Source organism: Manacus vitellinus, unplaced genomic scaffold, assembly GCF_001715985.3.
Source record: "Manacus vitellinus isolate BGI_N305 unplaced genomic scaffold, ASM171598v3 scaffold_27_pilon, whole genome shotgun sequence".
In the NCBI taxonomy this organism is placed as follows: domain Eukaryota; kingdom Metazoa; phylum Chordata; class Aves; order Passeriformes; family Pipridae; genus Manacus; species Manacus vitellinus.
Genome location: NW_021940039.1, coordinates 2,729,513 through 2,745,027, shown reverse-complemented (window position 1 = coordinate 2,745,027; position 15,515 = coordinate 2,729,513). Strand labels below are relative to the sequence as shown.

The following is a 15,515-nucleotide window of genomic DNA, read 5'->3' as shown; positions in this document are numbered from 1 at the left end:
AAGTCATAGCTTTGAGCCTTAATACAGGCAACTTTTAATTTTTTTTTTTTACGAGTGTAAAATGTTTGCTTTAAGCTGCTCATTTAAACGCCGCCCGTATCGTGACAGTCGCGACTGGGGGATTCCCTCAGGGCGGGCGCTCCTCCGGCCGCCAGGGGGCGCTGCCCGCGGGCGGCCGGCGCCGCCGCCAGTCTAGCCAGGGAGGGCCGGGAGCACGGCCTCGGGTGAGAGCGGCGAACCGAACCGCGGGAAGCGGCACCGCACTGGAATCGGCACCGGCACCGGCACCCGGCACGGCCGCCCCACCGCCGCCAAGCCCCGCCGGCAACGCGGAGAAACCCCGGAGGGCCGGTGAGCCCCGCGCCGCGTCCCGCCCGCAGGGGGGGCGGTGCGGTGGGGCTGGGCAGGCCGGGGCCCGGTTCGTCCTGCCCGGCCCAGGGGGCTGCGGGGGCGGCCCCGCGGTGGCGGACACCCGCGCTGGCTGCGCTCGCGCCGTGTTGCCGTGGGGGGGCGGCTTGCCGGTGGCGGGTGGTCCGCGTTGTAGCCGCAGAATGACGAGGTGCTTCCCCCCATCCCTGTAGGGCTTTGCCTTGAACCCCGTTTCCATCCCCTAAACCCACCCCTCCCTCGGGTGTTTGCTCGGTGTCAGCGGTTGGTGCGAGGCGAGAAAAGGCGGCAGCGATTTCCCTGCTGTGAGATGGGTGGAAATTTCCTGGCCTCGGGCAGCCCCGGTGTGCTGGTGACGCCGCGTGTGGACGGCAAGGAGAGCCTGCTGTGCTTTGTGTGCAGGTCGAGTTTCCTCTCGTTCTGACAGGGCACGCAGCCTTTTCTTACAGAAGTGTGCACACAGCCCTGGTATCTGCAGCAGTGAGGAGCTCAGTTCTCTGCTCTTGATAAAAGAAATAACGGTGTTCTACTAACAAGGTCACGCTAAGGTTTGAGTTGTGCTGGAGGGAGGTCCTGCGAGATTGCGTTCTGATTAAGTATCACAATTTGCAGCTCAATAACTTTTTATCCTTACATGTTTCTCTTGGGGAAATCCAGGTATCCCACGTCTTGTAATTTTGCAGACAATGCATCTGCCTGCACGTGCACCTGCCCTTCATTCCCAGCTAAAGACTGAGCTGTCTGCGATTCCCATGCCTTGCTGGCGTAGTTAAAGCCCTGTGAACCCACAGGGCGATAAAAGGGAAGGAAACTATGCTGTGAGGAACTTTTCATCTGGAGCAGCATCCACAGCCGGTACCTGGGGGAGGATGAGCACTCCAAATGGATTTGCACAGCACTCAAGGGCGTGTGTTACTCAGAGCATGGAGGGTGGAGCAGTGCAGGACCTGCAGGCTAAAAAAGCTGGAAAAGCAGCCAAAAAGGAGGCTGGTGGCAATGTGGCACTTCCTGCTGAAGGTCCTGTGACTATGGGCACCCCTGTAAGTGAGACCTTAAAGCTTCTACCAGAGGAGCTCAAAGCCAATATGAAAATTAAATCGATCACTCCAAGGCCTCCCCGGAAGCCCCGGCTGGAACGTGCTGCATCTCTGGATGAGAAGAGCTGGAGGAGGTGGAGGCGGTTTAGGACGAGCCAGGAGAGCCTGACTGATCCCAACGACACCAGTTCCTCCAACGGTTCCCTGCAGGAAGCGTCCCCCAGCCCTCCCAACAGGGGCAGGGCGAGCCCTTGCCATCCCTGCTGCCAGCAGAATTCCTTGCACAGTTCACCAGACGCCTCAGAAGCCAGTCCCGTGGGGAAGAGCAGGGGAAGCACCTCTGACCTGGGGAAACGAGCCTCCGAGATCTCCAGTGCCTTCGGGGGGCTGCTGCGGGGGAAAGCGTTCGCGGGAGGCAAACCCCGGCTGTCCCAAATCATGCCAGCTCGCCCCCTGCCCCCCATGGAGCTCAACGTGGCCTCTCACACCCTGAGGACAGCTAATAGGATCGACTCAGATTGTCTGGATTACCGACATTATTCTCAGCACAAGTTTGGGAGGGTGAGCAGCAGCCTGAGCGACACCCGGCTGCACGGCAATGGGATGGTGTACGACAGCTGCTCCACAGACTCCATGAAATCCACCTTCAGCCTGCTCACTCCCATTCGAGCCAAGGATGTTCGGAGCAGGTGAGTCCCCCAGCTTCTCCTGGGAAAAGTTTGGGGGGGTGTTAGCAGGGAGAAGAATCCCACTGGGCAGGGGCTGCGGATGTCCGACCGCTCCGAAAGCACAGAAGTCGTTCTGTGTTATTTAACCTGCTGTGGAGACTGGAAACAGTTGGAAGATTAAGAGATTGGTACAGATACGCTGTGTTTACTCCTTTTAGCTGATTATTTTCCTTCTTGTGTTTGATTTGCTGTCAGTTTTTTTGTAATATTTACATAACCTTTTCTGAAAATTTAGAAACAGTAACTGTGTGTGCCAACAGTTGGGAGTACCGGTTTTTTTAAATCTAAGAGTACATTGGGCTTGAACTGAAGTGTTAAATGGCAGGAAAAATACCCAAATATTTTAGTTTGAAGCTATCATGCAGGACATACAGTGTTATCACTGTCCTGTAAGGTGCTGTGTGTCCTCTGCAGATGTTGTGCTTTTTTGGCTTCTGGTAGGATCAAATCACCTATTGGGAACTGCTCCAGTGTCCCACAGGAGCTCCTCTGCCCCAGCTTTTTCAGGCAAGAATCTAGTCATTGATTCAAAGGATGAGAGTCAGCAGTAGAGGGGAAATAACTGAGATAAATTAAAGTGTTACCAATTGGTAAGAAAGCCCTGGGATAGATTGTTACTTGTTTGCCATGAGGGTTTTCTTCCAATTCCCTCCCTGAAGCAGCTGCAGGCAGTGGCTTGCCCAGCGCTCCCTGACATTGTGCTGTCATCGTTATTTGCAGAGCTTAAGCAAGATTAAAAATGCTTATTCAATGGGCAGTCCTTGTGCCAACAGCCTTTGCCTGTGTAAACAGTGTGTCCTTCGGAGGGGCAGGAGGTGTGGGACGATCTGTCCTTTCCAAATATGATATTTTGAGACCTCAGGCTCAGTAAATTGTTTATTTGATGAGCTGAATTGGAGGAAGAGTGTAAATTTGAGTCTTTGATTAGGAGCAACTTGGTGCCAGAACACCAGGCTTGGTGGAGCTATTTTGATGTTGTAAGTAAACCAAGGTGCTTCGAGATACTGCAGTATCATGGAATCACAGACTGGTTTGGGGTGGAAGGGACCTTAAATCCCATCCTTCCACTAGCCCAGGTTGCTCCAAGCCCCGCCCAGCCTGGCCTTGGGCACTTCCAGGGATGGGGCAGCCACAGCTTCTCTGGGCAACCTGGGCCAGGTTATCAAACCAGTCTCTTCATTCTGTGTCTGAGGTAAGTATTAGTGGGGCTGAAGACTTGGATGGCTTCAGCCTCCTCATCACAGCACCTGGGCAGCATCAGCCTCACCATCATCCTCATGTCCTGGCTTTGAAAGGCTGATTATGACAATGGTTTTGTTTCATTATAGATGATCCACAAACTCTCTATAAGAGTTGGAACTTTATAAGGAACTTCAGGCAAGCAGAACAATATATAAATACTAAATGCCTTCTTAAAGATATATTCTTGAATAACTCAAGATTCAGGCATTACAAATCATTATTCCATGCCCTTTCCTTGGATACTCTTTTATGGATCTTCTGTTCACAGGAGCTATTTGGAAGGCAGCCTTATGGCAAGTGGTGCCTTACTGGGAGCAGAAGAACTTAGCAGATATTTCCCTGATCGGAATATTGGAATTTTTGTGGCCACCTGGAACATGCAGGGTCAGAAGGTAAGGGCACAGAAGACTCCACAGTGGTAAAGTTACTCCAGCTTTACTGATGTTTTTCTATTCATGACTATGTTCCTCATCAAACTGAGTTCATCATCTTTATCAAATTACAAGGTACTTTTCTTGTAAATCTTAGCACAACAAATATTGCTATTTTTTTTTTATTTCTTTTTTAATAGGAACTTCCAGTGAATCTGGATGACTTCTTATTGCCAACAGATCCTGACTATGCCCAGGACATGTATGTCATTGGGGTTCAAGAAGGCTGTCCAGACAGGTAGCAAAAACAATGTAATGAACCATCTTCTTTTATTGTTAAGTAATTACTTTGCTTTGAATTAGCCTGGAAATAGTATCCATCGTAATCTTAATATTTTCAATAATCAACCCATTTAATAAGACTGAATTTATTGCATGAGCACCAGGGGAAATAGACCTTAGAGCAAAAAGGCACAAAGATCTGTAAATCACAGAGTCATGGAATGGTTTGGCTTGGGAGGGACCTTGAAGTTTATCCAGTTCCACCCCCTGCCATGGGCAGGGACACCTTCCACCAGCCCAGGTTGCTCCAAGCCCTGTCCAGCCTGGCCTTGGACATTTTCGGGGATGGGGCAGCCACAGCTTCTCTGGGCATACCGAATTTGGTCCTGTTAGAGCAGCTGATGGCAAAATCCTGCTGATTCCTGTGGCACCTCAGCCCAGCTCTGAGGGGCTCTGAGCTGGCTCGGCTGTGCAGCCACTCCTTAGTCATTCAGTGGAAGTTTTATCAATGCTTACTGTTCATTGATGTTCTGTGTCAGAGGGACTGCTCTGTTTCCACAATACTGATTTCCTCTCTGGTTGTTGTCTCCTGTACTGTCTGTGTGATCCAGCTGTTGTTCTTTCCTGCAGAAGAGAGTGGGAGATCCGCCTGCAGGAGACTTTGGGCCCCCACTACGTCCTGCTCTACTCGGCCGCACATGGGGTGCTCTACATGTCGGTCTTCATCCGCAGGGACCTCATCTGGTTCTGCTCAGGTGTGTGGGGAGCTGAAAGCACTGCTGCCAGCCACTGTCCTGGCTTTTTCTCCCTCTCCTAACTTCCCTGCTCACTGTCTCTAGAGGCTCTCAAGTGAAAGCATCTTGTTTTTCTCCTTCCAGAAGTGGAGTACGCCACGGTGACAACTCGAATCGTGTCTCAGATCAAAACCAAGGGAGCTCTGGGAATCTGCTTCACGTTTTTTGGGACCTCCTTTCTCTTCATCACCTCCCATTTCACATGTGAGATATTTACAATCTTGCTAGAAGGGTCCTGTTTGAGGGAGGAGGGGAGGGAACTGTACAGAGGTAAAAAAGGACGGGCTGAAGGCAAAACTCAGGATTGCTGAGCTGAGAATGATAAGGGGGGAGAAGGATTGTTTGATAACAAACTTACAAAAGAACTGTGTGTGTTAAAACAGAAATGAACTCTGCACCATTGTGTTCCCTTTTCCACACTTTCTGTCGTTATTTTTCAGTGTGTGTGTTCCCTGGGTCAGTGTCCCATTTTACACATGGAAAATGTCTGATGCCCTTTGGAAGCTCCCCTTGTAACCAAAAGTGGTCATTGAATGAAAATGCTTCATCCTTGGCAGTAACAGGCTTTATGTCTTTCAGCTGGGGACAGTAAAGTGAACGAGAGGAAACTGGACTACAATAAAACCATTCAAGCCCTTACACTTCCCAAGAATGTTCCAGACACAAATCCATATCGATCCAGTTCTAGTAAGTGTGAAACCATGTGTGAGAACCCAACAGTCTGTGCATTGTCTTTCAGTCTGCACTAAGAAAGAATGAGAGTTATAATTTGAGAGACCACAGGGCTTTTTGTCTGAGGATAGTTATTACTCACACGAATCTTTTCTTTTCTTTTTTTGAAATTTTGAGGGGGGATTTGAGAAAAAAATTAAAATGGGAGAGAGAAAATTCAAAAAGGAATTTTTATGTGATGTATTTTTCCAGCAATATGATAATTTTGGTGTAAGTATTACCAATATTACAGATGTGCTTTACTTTCCAAGTGTTTTCTAGAGCAATTAGGAATTAATTTATTTCAAAACTTAAGAGAAGGAACGTTTTGTCACTTTGCATATACAGGTTTGTGTATATGTTGTTTGCCAAATTCCATTATTCTTTCTTAATACTGTGCTGATAATGTCATGCCTAGATAAGTAGGCAAATCTTTTCTCTAGAAAGATGAATTGACTCTTTATCTGCAGTGTAGCATTAGGGTTTTGTGTTCACCCTGGTTTTAGGTCCTATCGATAGTTTGGTCTCTTTTCAGCTTTTTCTATGATGTTTAAAAATTTCTGTTCTGTTTCTACTGGGTTTTTTATAACCATATACAGTGGTGGTCACAGGCAGAAAACATGCTCAGGCATCACATCTCCTGGTAGTGAAAAGAAGGGATTTATGCCTGTTTCTTGACCATATCTGGCAGAATATCCTGAACACTTGTGGCCTGAATTTGCAGGTGATGTCACAACTCGGTTTGATGAAGTCTTCTGGTTTGGTGACTTCAACTTCCGACTGAACAAGGACCGTGAGACTGTGGATTCCATCCTGAACCAGAACCCGGACACAGACGTGTCCAAGCTCCTGGTGTATGACCAGCTCACCAGTGAGATGAGTCGGGGTGAGAGGCAGCTGTTTTCCTCCCTCATCCCCATGAACAAAGATATCTACACACAGGGCTAATCACAGCCAATTTAATGAAGACCTTTCCTGCTTCCTTTTGTTACATTCCCTAAAAAAAAAAGAAGTCAGCAGTTGTCAAATACAGTGGCAGTGTGTCAAGGGACCTTTTGCTGTAGCATTTTATCCATAGTGTAACCTCCCAAGCCATTTGCTGCTGTTTCATCTGACTCTCCATAACTTGGGACACCATTCTGTCACAGGGTCCAGGGAATTTAGATTTGAACATTTGAGCATTTGCAAAGTAGCACAAGCTTTCAGTGGAAAGGGAAGTGCATGGACCAGGTGTTCTTTGTTTAACTGGCCACTGACTAAATATCCACTGGCTATTTTTTATCTTCACTGTGTAATAACTTGAGCTTTCTCCCTTTCTGGAACCTGACCCCATGTTTTTCTAGTCATGTATGTACATAGCTGTTGTTTCTAGCCAGCATTAGTAGAATCAGTGCAGAAATGTGCTGGATTCTCAGGAAGGAGGAATTTGTTCATGCTGTTCTCTTCCCTTACAGGGTCTATTTTCAAAGGATTCCAAGAGGCTGATATCCATTTCCGCCCTTCCTACAAGTTTGACATAGGGAAGGACAGCTATGACACCACTTCCAAACAAAGGACTCCATCCTACACGGTAAGGGATGATTTCAGCACCTCACACCTGCACCAGAGGGGATCCAGATGTGCTGAGATTTGTGGCTTAAGGGCAACAGGGCATGTGGGTCTGGTCTGGAAGAAAGGATTGTTGAACCTGTGAGCGCAGGGATAGTTTGGCACAGGCTGTTAACCTCATTTTCCCTGCCTTACATCCTGTTTGAGTGGATTCTGGATTCTCCCTTGTGCTCATAGCTGGGCACAGAGCAGCTTTGGGGATCAGGCACACACTCTTCATTAATGGATCCCTGTCCAAGACACTTAATTTCACTAAGTGGAATGTGATAAATGAATGGTCTCTTGTGAACCAGTGCTGCTCTCCAGGGTGGGTGGATGTGCAAAGGGAGTTACCAGCACTCTCTCCTCTCTCTCTGTGTCTCCAGGACCGGGTTGTGTTCCGCAGTCGGTACAAGGACGACATCCAGGCTGTCAAATATTCCTCTTGTCCTGTGATCAAAACCTCAGACCATCGCCCTGTGTTTGCCTTGTTTCGTGTCAAAGTGAGGCCTGGCAGAGACAAGTAAGTACCTCCTTGTGCTGCTCTGTGTGATTGCACATGGCTCCAGGGATCCTGAGGATATGCTCCTGTTTGGAGTTTGTCTTCTCGGAATTCCTAAAATAGAGTTTATCCCATGTAGCTCCCTGCAGTCTGTTTGATTTTTATGCTGGTGGTCAGAGCAGTGAGAGCTTAAAACCTTGCACTGACAGCTGAAATCCCTGCTTCCAGGTCCCTTAATCCTCCTGAGGGGGATAAACAGAGCCCATTGGAATTGATTATTAATCTGTGTTTTATCTGAGATGCAGTTCTTTGTTTTCCCTATCAGCATGGGCAGCTTTCCTTTTCTCTTCTTTCCCTTTTTGGGATCAATGCTATTTTCCCTCCTCAGTGGTGCCTGCATTTCAGCATAGCTGGATGTCAGTGGAATATTTTGAGATCCTCCAAGCTCCTAATGTCCAGCTGTGGACTGTTGTACTAGTGGAACTCTTTAGAAAATTGAAATTACATTTCCCTTTTACAACCAGGACTTTCTCCGTGTAAATGTGTTGTGAAAAACCTTAACTTGTTGCTGTGGCAGAACAACTTTTGTTTCTCCCACAGCAGTAGCTGAATGCATTAAGAAAGTAAAAATTAGATTTCTGGCCTTTGTTATATGAGCTATTTAGGAAATGCTGGGCAAAGAAGAATACATTTATGCCCTGAAATGTGGCTTGTGTTTCTGTTGTAGCATTCCACTTGCTGCGGGGCAGTTTGACAGAGAACTGTATTTAATGGGAATAAAGAGGAGGATTACAAGGGAACTTCAGAAACGACGGGAGCAGAAGGACCAAAAATCCAGCAGCATATGTAGCATTTCTTGAGCTGAGAGCCCTGCAATGCTTGTGGTAGAGGTGCCCCGAAAGAGGATTTCAGGCCATGGCAAACTCTGCAGGGAATTGTCTGCTTTAAGCACCTCTGGCAGTTGTGAAGAATGTCTTAAACCTCATCCTGGATTCATCTGCATGAGCTAATCCATGTAGCTCAAGTGCTTTTGCCGAAGAAAAGGAGTCAGTTATTTAAGACATCCATCCCAACAGGTAAAATGGATTTATTTTTAACCAGACTATCTTAGGAAGCCACTGGGTGCAGCCTGTTGTTTGTAGGAGGACTCCACACAGGGGCACAGCTGCTGGAACTGGCATCACCTGGGGCAGGGGACCTAAGAAAAGCCTGCAGAAAGGTGAATTTTTTTTTGTTTGTCTCTCTGGTTTGGTCAGATCTGCTTCCATACAGTGTGGGGTTGGGTTTTGCTCCTTCTCTGTAGCCAAGTGTACAGTATTCTGTAAAATGAGTACGAGGGGCCAGCTGATGAACTTGGGCAGTTCTGTGTATGGACGGTGCTCCTGTGTTGGGATTTTTGGGTCCTCTACAGCAAGATGAGTGTGAATGTACTCCTGTACATTGAAGTGTAGAAACATTGCCTTTCAATAATCATTCTATAGGCCTTCTGTTACTAAGGGGGTAAATACCCTGCTCTCAGGCCATATACTTGGCTGCTTGAAACAATCCCTCCCTGACCTCACTTGCCCTCTCCAGGGCTCATAAAACACTACCTGCCTTCAGCAGCAGGACACCTGAATTGAAACGAATGGTTTAAGTACTGTACTGTGTGATGCTTCACCAAAGTGATGCCAAGTGAGTGTACCAGGGAGGTTTGCAGAGCCCAGTCAGCTCCATGCAGTTCCATCACCTCCAGTCACAGTCAATTCCTTTTGGTTTTGTTTTTCCAACTCGGTGAACTGTGAGTAACTTGCTATTTTTGAAGTAGTGTTGTCTTAAGGCTAAACATACTACAAGGACCAGTATGGCACTGGTCAAATGTTAAGTACAGCTAATACTTAAAAACTCCTCATGGGCACAGATGGGCTGGATCATTCATCACCTTTAGTACCTAAAACACCAAGCAAACACCTTGGAGGAAGTGCTGCTGACTATGCAACCTGTCCAAGACAGAGCTTCTGTTCTGCGGTACATTTATGGCACTGACCTGTCTGTAGCCATCAGGTACTTGGATTTCCTTTCTTTTTAAAGGAATAAAAATAAATTAATGCAATACCTTAACTGAGAACCAGCTCTTACTGTTGTCAGAACCAGAGTTCTTTGTGTGATGCATGTTTGGGTGACCTGAGCCATTTGTCTTCAGCTGGAAGAGCAGGACAGATTTCTCTGGGATTTTTAGAACTGAACAAAGCACATTTCACCTGCCAGTGAAAGAAACACAGCCCTTGGCTGATGAATTTCAGAAGTCTTACTACTTGCTCCAGCTGTTTAGAGGCCTCTTTATTTCCTTACAAACATACACAACAAGTGAACAGGATTTCCAGACTGTGGGCTGCACAGGAAGCAATGCAACATTTTCTTCTGGTTGCACAAGGAAAGGATGGGGTAAAGCAGGTAAATAGCTGCCTCACAGTGCTCTGCTCCCAGTTTGATTGCTCCTCACCATACACAGCTAAGAGTGAAGTGCTGCAATGCAGCTGTTTATATTTTTAAACCCATGTGTTGGGGGATTACGTAAATCAAATGTTTTATTCCTCGTTTGAGCCTCCCTTTCTTCAGTACGTCACGTGTGGCACTTGGCTTTCTGTAACGTGGAGTCGGTCAAGACCATAATGTTTCTAAATGCTGTAATTTTGTGATCTTGGCTCTCAGCTGAGGGACATCTCAGCTGTGAGACAAATGATTGTGTCTTCTTTTTGCAAGGCCTTAAGTTCATCTGAGTGACGCTGAGGAAATGAGGTACGAGTTTTAAGGTGCAGCAGCAACTCCTTTAATAACTGTTTGTAAAGCAACCCTGGAGGAAAAGAACTTTTATTCTTTAGCACAGTTCACTTCTGGGTGAAAAACCTGAAGAACAGGATCGTTTTCATTCTCAGGTGTCCATGTAGCATTATGCACAGTATCTCTGCAGATGAACTCCACAGAAACTTGGTTATGCCATGGGTCTGCTTCCCTCTGAGCTCCAGCAAAATGATGAAGTTATTCCCAGACATGTGACTCCTGGTGAGTACTACTGATGAAATGAATCCATGATTTGTAACAAAACCTGGACTGCAGGAAACTTTTTGCCAAACTTGACAGGGATAATAACTATTATTGTCCTAATTCAGTTTGAGCAAGTCTTTGTTCAACTTGGTAACAGCTATAAATACTCTTTGAATTCAGAGGTGTAAGCCAAGCTCTTTAAGGTGCCACCACATCCCTCGGGAAGGAATCCCACCGAGTCCGGTGCTCCGAAGCAGCTTTGCCCAGTGGCAGCACAGCTCCATGGTTGCACAGCATGGCTGGGAAGATGGGAGGGAGGGAGGGTGGTACAGCAACATTATACTCTGAAAACCACGTTCCAAAAGAAGGGAGTCTGTGAGCCTGGCAGGACGTGCCGCTCTATCGGAAGAGCCGGTACAGCCGCGGGAGCCGCCCGTCCTTGCTGGAAAGCGCTGCCTGGATGTGCTCATAGGAGGGCAGGTCTGTCAGGTCACCCAGGGCAGCCACAGCTGGCTTCTTGTGGAGCATCTTAGTGACCACCCTCTTGATATCAGTAGGTTTCACCTGACCTGCAGGCAAAAAAAAAAGGCAGAGCTGTGACAACATCGTAAGTAGAATAATAGAAAAACAATCACTGACTCTCTTCTTCCATGCTTCTGGTTTTCCCTTCCTTCTGACTAAATAAGCCCTGTGCTACCTTGAAAGCAACCAAGAACAGTTTGAAATATATTTGTGCAGTATTTATGCCCCCAGGCTTTCTCAGGCAATTCAGCTGTGCTGCAGGAATATGTTCTAAGTTGTCCTGCCCCGACTGTACCTACAGTTCACTCAAGGCAAGGCACTGTGTACTCACCAATGAGGGCACAGAGCTCATGAGGTAGCTTCCTTGTGTTGGTGGCCAACACCTGCCTTCCCACATCCTCAAAGATCACTGGCCTAGACTCGAGGTTCATCATGAGCATGGACTTGAGCTGCGTCTTCGCTCGCTCAAGTTCTACCTGTGAAGGAGCAGGAAATAATGTTCCAAAAATTCTGGTGGCTGCTCTCTAACAGAAGATAACATGGAAGAGTTCTACAGTGTGTTTACAGAATCCCAGGATGGTTTGCTTGGAAAGGACCTTAAGGCTCATCTCTTTCCACCCCCCTGCCATGGGCAGGGACACTTTTCCCTTGGAGCAACCCCAGGTTGCTCCAAGCCCCATCTAACTTGGCCTTGAACAATTCCAGGGATTATTTCAACTCAAAGACCGTCTGCAAGTTCAAATGTGCTACTGACCTCTCCCACTGCTCCTGCCATGAGGATGAATTCTCTGGTGATGATTTCCACCATCTCCCGAACCTACGGAGAACAGATTAGTGAAAGAAGATCAGAACAACACTTACTGTGTCAACATTACTGCCTGGTACTGAGTGATGTGGTTACTTTTTAAGGATGCCTGTCTTTGAATACAGGACTCTGTACCTGTTTGGGATCTGCACTGGCATGGATACACAGGAGACCTGTGTCCTCGTAACTGTGGTGGTAAGAGGTTGCATTGTACATCCAGTGGTGCCTGTGGAAATACAAACAGCATTTTCAAATTTAAAACCCAAAATTTACATGTAAAAATTAAACAAACACAGACAGTGACTGCCCTCCCAGTGCACTTTCAGGATTCTCAGCACTGCCAATGAGACTTTCACCCTCTCAAAATGCCAACTGACAAACCAGTCCCATGCTTCGAGCAGAATAACCTGACGATGTTTGCTTCCATTTTTTCCATATGAACCTGCTGGAGGACTGTTTCTGCCACCCCTTAAAAGGCAAACCAACCTGTTGAGCACATTGAGGTATAGTCGGGTGAACATGCCCTTGCCAGGCCCTCCAGCTGAGAAAGAGCCACCACCTCCCATCATCATGTTTAGCACCGCAAAGGGAATGAAATCGTCCTCCTGAATTGCAACAAGAAATTCAGTCAGATCATGGCAGAGCTCTCAAGGGTCTGGGGTCAGTAAAGGGGAGGGAAAGAAAGAAATATGGCACAAGAAGAGCGGGAAGGTCAGTGCCTGCATCAAACTGTCAGTGGAAAAGCTGCTTGTCTGAGAATGCAGCAGCAAGAGTGCCAATGTTTCTGTAATGAGTCACTGTTCTGGGATTCTTCAAGTACAGGACTCCCAAAACAAGGGACTTTAGGTTAATACTTACTAAAAATGAGCAGCTTTCTAACCCAATCATGATGTGGGTGAGCTCTGGGATGGGAGTAGGGCCCAGACTCACATCTGACATGTCTTTTTCAACCTGTGGGAAGAGCAGACAGGTTATTAAGACTGATTTTCACTGCTGTTGCATCCAGCTTGATACATTCCTAATAATTAACCTGTCACCCAATTACCAGCTGTCACAGCCACTTTTGGCTCGTACTCATGAACAGTATGTAACTTTAGAAAAGCGAAAACCAGCTCAACTCCAAATCTGCCCTTCCAACTGACAGCAGAGGGGCACAACACCACCTGCACCCCTTCACCCCTTACCTTGACGATGCCTCCCGTGTACTGAGCCACGGACCTGTCCACGCCCCTGCTCTGCCCAGTGCCCCACACGGGCTCCACTCCCAGCAGGTATTTCCTGGCACACTCCACCAGCTGCTCGTGCTCGATGCCCACCCCAGCCAGCACCATCCTGTCAGGGGTGTAGTAGCTGCGCAGGTACGAGTGCAGCACGTCCCGATCGATTTTGTCCGTGTTCTCCACGGGGCAGAACCTGTTCAGTCCAACTGTGTTGTCTCTGAAGGCTGCCTGAAAGGGAACAGACACATTCAAGTAACAAATATCACCTCACCCCCCTAAAGCCCTCATCTAAACCTCCCCTTTCTGTTTTGGAATTAAGCCGACCTGTTTGAGACACGTAAAAGAGGAAAGGCTGAGCATTATTTCATTAATCAACATACTGTCACCCACATCAACAAAGGTTAAGTTGCAGATAGTTTTTTTTTAGTTTAGGTTAGAATCTTTCACAAGTGTAGAATGCTGGATTTCAGAGTGGAGGGACAGCAAAATTCTCCCATCACTGAAATCGAATCGAGTAACAAAATAACCTGGTTTCAGAATAACGTAAAATAAACCCTGGAGCTGACAGAAAAATGAGAAGAATGCAGGGGACTGCATGCAAGGTGGAATTTTCAGTGTGTTACCGCATGGATCATCTCAGTGAGCAGAGGCTCTGGGTCAGGCCTCATGTTCAAGTCCTCCAGCTCAAACCGTATGGCCGTGCGGGTCATCTCGATCTCCTCATCTGGAACGGGACAGAGAGCAAGAGATGACAACCCCCAACTGCTGCAAGGGAAGTTCTTTATGAGCACAATGTAGTGGAGAATTCTAAGAGCAAGCCACATCTTGGAGGTTTTTTTTAGAGGCAGAGAATTGTGTTCCCAGACCTGATAACCTGGGCTGCAGCGCTACGTCGGCCAGCAGGTTGACCACGGTGTCCAGGCCTCTGGCATCAGCAGACACAGCGTACATGATGGTGTCCCTGCAACACAGACAGACAGTTCTGCACTGAGAACTCACTTCTGGGATCATTCAGTGTCATTTCAGTATCAGGAAATTACAGGTAAAGCTGCTTCGCTTGTTAAATGCTTTCAAGAGGAAATAGAACTGACTTTAAAAACCTGTTCAGGTTCAGTTTTGTAGCTTCCCAGCAGCCACCACAAATGGATTTCTGCTGCTTGGAAACAAAAAGTGGCTTTTTACTGCCCCACACCAGAAAAAGGAACTCAAAGTGTTTGTCAGTGTTATAAGAAGAGCAGGAGAAGGAGATCCCACCTCGATGCCTGGCAGTCACAAATGCCTCCATGCTTCTCCAAGGTGAGGAGAATTTCATCCTTGCTGCCAAACTGAGCTGTGGACTAAGAAAGAAAATACCAGTGTTATTAATTATTAAAGCAATAACTTTTTATAACCCTTCAGTGTAGCCCAGAACAACCATCTTCTACATTCTTTTAGTCAAGTGGTTTGATCAATACTCACTGACCCTGGAGATAAAAGCACAGCAGGCTTTCAAAATGTAATAATGGGCACAATAATTAAGTGGGAATTAAGAGGGATGATTAAAGGGAAGGAGCACCTCTCCTATAAGGAAAGGCTGAGAGAGTTGTTCAGCCTGTAGAAGAGAAGATTTGGGGTGACCTAATTTTGGCCTTTCAGTACCTGATGGAAGCATACAAGAAAAATGGAGAGAGACTTGTGACAAGAGTCTGGAATGACAGGACAAGGGAGAATGGCTTCAAACTGAAAGAAGGCAGGAAGGAATTGTTCCCTACGAGGGTGGTGAGGCCCTGGCACAGGTTGCCCAGAGAAGCTGTGGCTGCCCCATCCCTGGTAGTGTCCAAGGCCAGGTTGGACGGGGCTTGGAGCAACCTGGGCTAGTGGAAGGTGTCTGGGATGGTCTTTAAGGTCTTGTCCAACCCAAATAATTCTGTGGTTCTATCATTCTAGGAATACTGTCAGCATTATTTAAACAGTTCAAGTGCACAGAGCCCTGTGGGTCAGGCCCTGCCCTTGGCTGCTCCCCCTCCCTTCCCAGTGCAGATTTCAGGTGCTCAGGATCCCATGCTGGGCAGGGCAGTACTCACAGAGAAGGCCAGCTTTTCCAAGAAGTGGGAGATACCACTGAGATATTTTGCTTCGTGTCTTGATCCCGAATTCACAAGAACTGGCGTTAAGAAGAGAATAAATCAGTGTAACTTTTACACCTCCGGTCCTTACACAGACACCCGGATCCGGGGGAGCCGTGGTGTCACCACCTTTGGCCCCTCCGGGTACTCACTGCCCACGGTGCAGAACTGCCCGAACTTGTTCTGGGAGGCGACGCG

General features: G+C 47.4%; 2 protein-coding genes across 2 annotated transcripts; one reads left to right on the top strand and one right to left on the bottom strand.

Annotated features, from left to right (window-relative positions):
- The first annotated feature begins 1,040 nt into the window (after positions 1–1,040).
- On the top strand, positions 1,041–9,733 carry INPP5E (inositol polyphosphate-5-phosphatase E). Its single transcript, XM_018074338.2, has 10 exons — positions 1,041–2,113; positions 3,663–3,786; positions 3,966–4,063; positions 4,678–4,802; positions 4,926–5,045; positions 5,421–5,528; positions 6,277–6,438; positions 7,007–7,122; positions 7,526–7,662; positions 8,369–9,733. The coding sequence occupies exons 1-10, from the start codon at positions 1,257–1,259 to the stop codon at positions 8,499–8,501; spliced, it is 1,980 nt and encodes a 659-aa protein (XP_017929827.2). The 5' UTR covers positions 1,041–1,256; the 3' UTR covers positions 8,502–9,733.
- A 199-nt stretch (positions 9,734–9,932) lies between these two features.
- Positions 9,933–15,515, bottom strand: PMPCA (peptidase, mitochondrial processing alpha subunit; the record flags this gene model as incomplete). The annotated part of the gene is made up of 12 exons (XM_018074070.2): positions 9,933–11,234; positions 11,519–11,663; positions 11,942–12,004; positions 12,128–12,218; positions 12,479–12,597; positions 12,851–12,943; positions 13,177–13,440; positions 13,836–13,936; positions 14,079–14,173; positions 14,467–14,549; positions 15,276–15,355; positions 15,470–15,515. Coding segments are annotated over 12 exons (1,350 nt in total), but the record flags the coding sequence as incomplete, so codon positions are not given.

Coding starts and splice junctions, on each gene's coding strand:
- INPP5E (XM_018074338.2), top strand. CDS start 1,257: ATGAGCACTCCAAATGGATTTGCACAGCACTCAAGGGCGTGTGTTACT. Junction 2,114..3,662: donor GCCAAGGATGTTCGGAGCAG/GTGAGTCCCCCA, acceptor TTCTGTTCACAG/GAGCTATTTGGAAGGCAGCC. Junction 5,046..5,420: donor CATCACCTCCCATTTCACAT/GTGAGATATTTA, acceptor TATGTCTTTCAG/CTGGGGACAGTAAAGTGAAC.